Source organism: Mirounga leonina, unplaced genomic scaffold (assembly GCF_011800145.1).
Source record: "Mirounga leonina isolate KUSES-001 unplaced genomic scaffold, KU_Mleo_1.0 Mir_493, whole genome shotgun sequence".
Lineage (NCBI taxonomy): Eukaryota > Metazoa > Chordata > Mammalia > Carnivora > Phocidae > Mirounga > Mirounga leonina.
The window spans coordinates 958277-967487 of record NW_023270780.1 but is presented as its reverse complement, the minus strand read 5'-3'; the positions used below and the strand labels follow the sequence as shown (position 1 = coordinate 967487).

The 9211-nt window shown below is 41.9% G+C and overlaps 1 protein-coding gene across 1 annotated transcript; it reads right to left on the bottom strand.

The window, feature by feature from the left end:
- Window positions 1-1639: 1639 nt before the first annotated feature.
- CD160 (CD160 molecule) lies at window positions 1640-8954 on the bottom strand. Its single transcript, XM_034990081.1, has 4 exons — window positions 8713-8954; window positions 7479-7805; window positions 3858-3995; window positions 1640-1695 (listed from the first exon to the last, which is right to left on the bottom strand). Exons 1-4 carry the CDS (start codon window positions 8867-8869, stop codon window positions 1640-1642), a joined length of 678 nt encoding a protein of 225 aa, XP_034845972.1. The 5' UTR covers window positions 8870-8954.
- Between the last annotated feature and the right edge of the window lie 257 nt (window positions 8955-9211).

Genomic DNA, 9211 nt, shown 5'->3' with positions numbered 1-9211 from the left:
CTCTCTCTTCTCACAAACCTTCGCTCCCACATTTGGCAGGTCCTGGCCAAGGATCACAGGTAAGGTGTCTGTTTCCTTTTGAGGGCTTGCCGTTTAGCTCCAGTTAAATTGTCTGTGTTCTTAACCTCGTAATTCATGTAGTTCCTCCTATCAAGGTAAATCCTGTCGTCGTCCTCCTCCTCTCCTCACCCTGCCCCCATTTAACTATGACAAGAGGTCATCTGTCCAAAGAGAAAGACAAGAGGATTTGTGAATTTAGGAGAAAGGAAAAGGCTGCAAATATCGCTCTGGGCATTTATTTCAAAGGAAAGAGATGGGACCAAAGAGACTGACAAGTACTCAGTTGAAGCTGGGCATTATGCTCTGTGGTGCACCTGGGCACACAAAGCTTCTTCCTCCAGCCACGCTGTGGGGATGCTCTTGAATGCCAGGGTCTCTCCATTTCTTCATTTCATGCCAAGTCAGTTACTGGCTCTGTCTCTCTTTGCCTATCCTACCTATCTTTGCTTGTTTCTTCTCTCTTCTTTTTAGTGTTAAATAAAAATTTCTTCAAAAAGAATTGGTGTTCTCATTTTGTTTGGCTTGCTTGTTTATTTTACTGTGTTGGAGGAAGGGGGGAGGAAAACTTTTTCTTCAGTACAAAAACACACATACCACATACTTATCCAAAGTTTGAGTGAGAACTGTCCGCCAGCTACTTTTGTAAAAGTTGTTCTTTTTTTTTTTTTTAAGTGGTTACAGAGGTGGGAAGAAAGGCAGGTTTGTTATGGCAGTGAGGAGGGGAGCTCAAGGAATACATTATTTGTCCCACCTTACATTTCCCAGGTTCTTGGCATATTTAGCATCTCTTCCCCTGTACTGTTTTCTTCTCTGTGTATGTTGTAATGTGAAAGGTAGCAAGCTAAAGAGAGTCAGGTTTATCTTGCTGTAACTTGTTTTTTTAAAGTTTCTGGCACAAGGCTTACAAAGCTGTAGAAAGAAAAAGGAAAGTTTGTATTACTGTCATACAACTTAGATACCTGATAATTCATTGTTTGGTCCTGGTGACTAGGGAGGGAATGGAAAGGAAAGAAGGAAGGGTATATAAAACTCTTCTCTATAATCAGTTGTATCTTATTGCTAAAGTTGCAGTTGTGACCTCTAGCAAATCTGACTGGGCTGGTGGAAGTGGGGAGGAAGCCAACCTTCAGTGTCTCCTTGTGGGAAGGTAGGGCAATCAAAGAAGAAATAGATGCCTCCCAAAAATTCCAGGTAGGTTTTCCATGTGAAGGCTGACACAGTGATAGGACAGGGATACTCACTGAAGGTGGTTTCATGAGCTGAGGGAGGCCCAGAGATCCAGGAAACTTCCCATCCTTTTTTTTTTTTTTTTTTTGAAGATTTTATTCATTTATTAGAGGGAAAAGCAAACTCCCCACTGAGCAGAGAGCCTGATGTGGGACTCGATCCCAGGACCTTGATATCAGGACCGAAGCTGAAGGCAGACGCTTAACCAACTGAGCCACCCAGGCACCCCTTTCTCATCCTTTTGATAACATATAAGCATCCTAACTTGATCTACGTGATCTCTCTGGGCCTGACAAAATGTGTGTCCTTTTATTCTACTGAACATTACCCTTTCCATAGTTCTGCTAAGCCTTCATTTGGGGGGAGAAGGATAAAAGGCATCAACTATCAAAAGTTCATTCCCTTTACCTGATTGGAAAGGGGAAAAGAGCTGAGAGAGTTTTTACTCTAGCATAACTTGGGAGTCAAAGGTAGTAAGTGGTCATAGATTGCATGGTTAGACTCAAATTTCCTTTTCAGAGTAGTTGTTTCTGTATGAAGAAATACAATTTATTTTACTAACAGAGTAGCTAACTATCTGAGGGAATTTAGATTCAATAAAGAATTAGGTCTAAAGGGTCAGACTGCTTGATATTCACAACTGTATAGGCTTATGTTTGGCACGTCCAAGGATCATAGGTAAGGTCTGTTTTCTTTTGATAGTTTCCAGTTAAGAGGCTGGAATAACGGGGCACCTGGGTGGCTCAGTCGGTTAAGCATCTGCGTTCAGCTCAGGTCATGATCCCAGTGTCCTGGAATAGAGCCCCACGTTGGGCTCTCTGCTCAGCGGGAGCCTGCTTCTCCCTCTCCCTGCCACTTCCCCTGCTTGTACTCTCTGTCAAATAAATAAATGAAATCTTGAAAACACACACACACACAAACCTTAAAAAAAAAAAAAGGCTGGAATAAGGGAGTGTTAGGTGATCCTATTTGGGAGGAGCCAATCTCAGAATAGGGAGCGTGGTGAAGGAGTTGAGAGAGAAGATACTTAGCATATAGTAGGTAATTACTGAGAGCACATGGTTTTGGGATGAGAAGGTCCTGTATTCCTGTGAACTGGAGCAACATTTAAGCTCTTTGTGTCTGTTTACAGATGAGTAATCAGGGAATGTTTGCCTGGAAGGGTTATATGGGGTAAGAATCACCATATGTAAAACCTAACCCATCATACAAATTCTTTAAACAAATTTAATAAGAGCTTACTATGTGCCTGGTACTGTCTTTTTGTTGGGGTAAATGAGACAAAGCCCCTGCATTTATAGAGCTTATATTCTGGTGGCATGCAAACAGTGGTAGTTATTGATTAGAGGAAAGCTTTAAAAAAAATGGAATTAAGAATGCCAAGGATAGGGACTCCTGGGTGGTTCAGTCGGCTAAGCGACTGCCTTTGGCTCAGGTCATGATCCCAGGGTCCTCGGATCGAGTCCCGCATTGGGCTCCTTGCTTGACAGGGATTCTGCTTCTCCCTCTGCTGCTCCCCCTGCTTGTGCTCTCCCTCTCTGTCTCTGACAAATAAATAAAATCTTAAAAAAAAAAAAAAAAAAAAAGAATGCCAAGGACAGGCGGGGTGCCTGGGTGGCTCAGTCAGTTAAGCATCTATCTGCCTTTGGCTCAGGTCATGATCTCAGGGTCCTGGAATCGAGTCCCGCATTGGGCTCTCTGCTCATCGAGGAGTCTGCTTCTCCCTCTCCCTCTCCTTCTGTGTTCTCTCCCTCTCAAATAAGTAAAACATTAAAAAAAAAAAAAATGCCAAGGACAGGCAAAGAGCTGCATCAGTTACTGATTATGCAAAAATGTAATGGCAAATCATCATGAGTTCCAATCTGTTATCTAATAGGGAAACCCATGATCTATATTGATGTGATGCTCAGAGGACTCACCTACAAGTGTCTATACTCAATCTGCCCATCAGCCTTTGTCAAAGAGCTGCATTTTTATTTATTTATTTATTTATTTAAAAGATTTTATTTATTTGAGAGAGAGCATATGAGAGGGGGAGGGTCAGAGGGAGAAGCAGACTCCCTGCTGAGCAGGGAGCCCGATGCGGGACTCGATCCCGGAACTCCAGGATCATGACCTGAGCCGAAGGCAGTCACAACCAACTGAGCCACCCAGGCGCCCAAGAGCTGCATTTTTAAAACCCACCTCCAGACCTGGTCTGACTTTTGCCTTCTTCATAGGCAAATATCTGTTGCCTTAACTTGTAGTCTTCTGTTGGCCCAGTGAGTAGAGGCAGCTGTATTTATTTATTTGCCTCTCCCACAAGCTTGCTTTCCTAACAGGTCTGACCTCCTATCTAATGGAAAAGGTGTTTCATCCATCTTCCTCTGGTTATTATAAAGTCTTGAGTCCCTTTGGACCAGTTTTGCCCTCATGTTGGTTTGATGTTTTCCTGTGGACAGCCAGGGCCTGAGCAGCACTTCACTCTCCCACTCTAGGCTTCCTTTCTAGTCTCCTCTTGGAGGATAATCAAGATGTCAAAGGTGTAGCACCCTCACTACCTGGGGTGCTTAAGGTTCTTCTGAACATACCTTGAAGGGCCACCAGGCTGGTGACCAGCATCACCCAGGCTTTTTCTTGCAGGAAGCCTGAACGGAGAGTGCCTTTACTGTGACTGAACTCGGAGTATCCTGTTTGTTTCAATCCCTTCACTGTGTAGTTTCCTGTCTCTGATTCAAAAGAGAATTAATTATCAGGGGAGGGTTTCAGAAATCATTAATACCTTCTTTTGCATCATCTCAGAACATCTTTTTTGATCTCCAAGGATAGCGCTCAGCACAATTTATTGCCCAAATAAGTATTTTTTAACATTTATGGGTAGTGATGATGAGGTACTTAAACAGCGAAAAATAGATACAGAATCTATGTGTCACACTGGGGATGCAAACAGAACAGAACAGAACAGGAACTTTAAAGTCTTGTTAGACAGCTAAAATAGCTTAGTCACCTTGGACTTGGGTGCCCCTCACTTAAAAACCATCTTCCAGAGTGTGTCAAGCAGTTTAGCGTAAGTTAAAATCTGGGCTTTGGAATAGATCTGGATTTTTATTCACCATTTACTAGCTGAATAAAATTACCCCAAATTACCTTTGAGACTGACTTTTCACATGACAACAGCTGCAACCTCAAAAAGGCCATGAAGATTAAATGAAATAATCGATACATCATTCAGCACAATGCTTGGCACACATGGTAGTAAATGTAGTAGTAAATGGTACACATTGTTTACTGATACTATATGTTACTTGTCTGGCTTTGTTAGTTTCACCTTCCAAAAGGAACTTTTATCATCTCTGCCTTTGGTGAGTATCTGTATGTGCTGACTCTAATACTTAAATATACTGAGGATGAGAAAGGCATTTTGTCTTACAGAGCGCCATCACAAGTAGAAATGCTTAGGGCATATTAAAAGAATGTGACTAGATTATAGACTATATATAGATTAGTTTATAAGGAGTAAGGGCTTTCTTGCTTCCCCCATTCTCTTCTCCAAGCTTAGCATTGTGTCTGTGGGATGCACAATCAATATGAGAAGTGTGAGAAGAATGACAAGAGTTTCCCCTAGTGAGATCAACTGGAACAGAGTATTCACATAAATAGAATGAAATTTTATAGAGCCTCCGGTGCGAGGCAAAAGTAATTTAGACTTTGTCCCATAGACAGTGAAAAGCCTTTAAAACTGGTGGTGTGGCATGTACAAATTAGCATTTTAGAAAGAGGTCAGGTGGCTGTTTGGTTTGGAGGCAGAGATAGTATTTAGAGTTGATGGATCATTTATTAGGTAACAGCTCAGTGCCAGGCCCTGAGGTAGGTGTGGGAGGAGATACAACGATGAATAAGACGAGGTTGGATCTCAAAGGGCTTGCCAGGAGACTATTGGGAATATTTTAAGTGTGAGATAATGAAGACTTGGGAAACCCCTTTGGAAAGAAAGGAATAAAAAGTGGGGAAGAACTACTTGTACTTAGTAAATGTATGGAGAAGAGAAAAAAATCAAGATTTTGACTAAATCATGGGCAGAACTAGGGTCTCAGATTTGATTGAGGACATGGCAGGGAGCCCAGTCAGTGAAAATGTTAAATTGAAACTTAGGAAGAGGTTAGAGCTAGAGAAGTTGATTTGTGGGTCAGTTTGCAAGAAGGTGCAGGTAAAATCATGAGGGTGAATGAGAACTTGGGAGAAACAATAGGGAAAAGATCAGAGGTGAGGAGTGAGTCTTGGGGAATGAATTCTCATGTTTGAGAGGTGGGAGGGGGAAATGGAGGCAGAGCAGGAGAGAAAGAACAGCCAGAAAGGTGGGAAAACTAGGGAAGTAGAGAGTCGCAGAAGCCAGTAGAGATGGGAGAGAATGGAAGTGCTAGATGCTGTAGCGAGGTCAGAGGGGAAGACACCAGGAAGCAAGGAAGAACATATAAATCAATCTAGACTGACATAGAAAACATGGATTAACTGCTAGCCATAGGAAATGATTAAAATATTTGTTAAAAGGCTCTGGGCTAGGTTTTTATTTGGGAGGGGGTGTAATTTATTTCTAGTTTTCTTGAAGTTAAAATATAGTATTTGAAAGTTCATAAAGAATAATAGCAGTGTCTTTTTTTCCTCCTAGGCTTATTTCCCCGGGACAACCACTGTCAACTCAGATGTATTCCTAAATAGTATTCCTAAATAGTATGCTTATATTACCACTTCTTGATGATAAAATTTAGGCATTATCTATTGATTTTCTGTTAAAAGAAGATGAGGATATGTAGATAAACCTCTACCCACTTTCCTTCTCTGCATCTTTTACAAATCATTATATTACACATTGTAGTTAAATTAATGTTTATGTAATTTGGATTCTGTAAATGTTACGTATTACAGAGCCAAGTTGTGTGCCATGATTAGGTTTCCTTTTGTAAAATTTGGTGTTTTCCCTGGAGATGATGATCACCTTATTTTTTTTTAACCAGGCAGAATTTTCCATATCCATATCTTTAATCCTTCATCCAATCTGTCACAGACCTTCAGAAAGGTAACCTATCAATTCTGTTTTCCCCTCCTCAAGATCTTCCAGAGCCCTCTTTCTCTTGTTCCTTTTGGACTAATTGCCTGTTCGGGCCATTTTTCATTCTAGAATTTCCGTATTTCCTTTCCCCTATTAGAGTCCTTACTTTCCCGGATCCCATTTTATCCACTCTACCTATTCACTTCCTGTTTTTCTGAAGCACACCTCTGGTGGCTTTTTAAGATCACATGGAAGGCAATCTTTTTTTTGGAGTCATTGCATGTCTGTCTTTATTCTTTCCTCACATTCGATTGGTAGTTTGGATGGGTATAGAATTCCAATTAGAACATAATTCTCAGCTTTGAAGACTTGTTCCTTTGGGAATATAGAAACACAAGAGTCACTCTCTGCTGGGCCTATGAGGAAGTCATATATACAGCTGAGTCTGGACTTGACCATATCTAGGTTTTGGCTAAGTAGTAACAGAGTAGGGGAGTAGGCACAAAATAAAGGAAATATGCAGGGATGAGAGGCCTTACTGCCCCAGAGAGATTGAGACTGTAACTGTTTAGGTTCTGTTGGCTTTCTGGTTTCTGATTCCAGAAACCAGATCTCATGAGGGCTTTATTCCTTTATTCCTGCTTTATTATTTGTTCCTTTTAACCTATGGCAGCTTGAGTAGGTTTCTGTTTCTTACAACTAAATGTTCATTAAGACAACCATCCGTTTTATCTCAAATCCATCTCTGTCACAGCGTGAAGGCTCAGTGTCTATATTTAGAAATAGAACCACATTTCTGAGAGTTCTCTGAATTAGAAGCAGAAAGCCTGAATTTCAGACCTTTATCTGCTTTTACTGGCACTGGTCAGTGAGACAAATTGAACAAATTGCTTTACCTCCATGTAACTCAGTCTCAGTGTCAATAAAAATGAAATGGTTTACCTCAGTAAGGTTTTTAAAATAAAAGACGAAATGAGATTACTTTTGTATTCATGCTGTGAGCATTTGCCACTGCAGTGGGACTGGTGGGAAATGACTTGAGTGATGGGAATGACTCTTCCCCCAAGAAGACTGCCTATCCAGGACCTGAAGTAACTATTTCTGTCTCTAGCTGTTGACCCTGCTTATTATCTCATCTGCTGGCATGTGGGGTATCAGAGCTTACCTGTGACTAAAACAGAGAAAAAGTGGCCCTGAAGGCGGATTTCTGGCGTCTGGCTTGTGGCACAACACTGGTAGGTCCCGCTGTCCGATGGTGTGGTTTGGTTTATGGTGAACACCAACTTAGATGATCTTTCACTGACACCATCTCTCCCAGGATCCCGTTTAAGTCTCAGTTGCTCTAAGCTGGTCTCAGGGAAACAGTCCGAAGACCTGTCCTTGCACAAAAACACTATAGCCCCCTCAGCCTCTTCTTTCTTATACTGCAAAGTACAGATCAAGCTTAGTCGTTTTCCTTCCTGGTGAAACGAGCTTTGGATGTGCATGCACCCTGGAATGGGAAGGGGGAAGAATTAGCCATGGGAAGTTTGCTCACACAGACTAAGTTCACTCACATAGAAATGTTGAGGCAGAGGTGGGGACTGCCCAATAGACATTAAATACCACCTTTTAGAAGAGTAGTCTATGGGCTATACCCATATCTGAGGGAGACCTGTAATCCCAGTTATTCATTAATTCAGAAATGGTTTATATTTTATTTCTACTCCAAATAGAACTTGTATAAGACCTTTATTAAAGTGCATTTATATACATCTAATCCTTGGTATAGCCCTAGAACCATGTACTGTTGTTCCCATTTTATAAACTGAGGTGCACAGTGGTTAAATGGGTTGCTAAAGTTGACATATGTCATATATATATACATATATATATATATATTTTTTTTTTTTTTGAGAGAGAGAGAGAGTGGGGAGGGGAGGGGCAGAGGGAGGGGGGCGCAGAGAGAATCCTAAGCAGGCTCCATGTCCAGCATGGAGCCCGACGTAGGGCTTGATCTCATGACCCTGAGATCATGACCTGAGCCAAAATCAAGAGTTGGATGCTTAACTGACTGAGCCACCCAGGCACCCCAAGTTGACACATGTTGTAGTATCAGAATCTCAAACCTGGATTTCATAAATTTAGAATGTATAAGATCCTGAAAGAATCTTAGGTTGAGGGCCAGATTACCAGGTTCTTGGCAACACATAGCAGAGGCAGAATGTCTGATGGGGAGGGTAATAGTTTTAACAGAAAAAGAAAAACTATGTTTTTCACCCTTTCATTAGTGTCAAGAGGGAGTGGGTCCTTTTCTTCCCCACCAGAAAAAAATCTTGGGATCCATCCCTCCTCATGAGTCCAGGATTTTCCCTGATGGCAGTCTCTGCTCTGGGGATCTGGGGAGGGGCTGTCCTCACCGCCAAGCTGGATGTCCATGATTGCCAGCAGAATGGCCAGTGCCAAGCAACCTCTGCCAGGTGCCATCAGCGTCCTGCACGTTGTCAGCAGCCGCAGGAACTTGAAGCAAATGTTGGCTCCAATGATGTCCTTGGCCTCACTTTCCTGAAAGCACATGAGGACTCCTAGACAAGGCCTCCCAGGGCTCCAAGACCATCTCCATGTTCCAGGCACTAGCTTAAGTTGGCTATAGTCAGGTGGGGGAAGGCTTGGGCATGAGAGTCCAGCTGGCTGGGAAGTGAGACAGTTAATCAAGTGAGGTGTACTGGAGAGAAGAGAGGAGAAAAGAGGGAAGAGACAGAGAGAGACACTAAAGGCTATATTTGCAGAATATTTTTTTCTAAATTAAGTTGTATTACTGGGTCAAAGAATATGAACACACATTTTTTTCTACTATGTATTATCAGATTGCTTTCCAGAAATATGGTTGAGATTCGGATATTCAGCAAGAATGTGCTT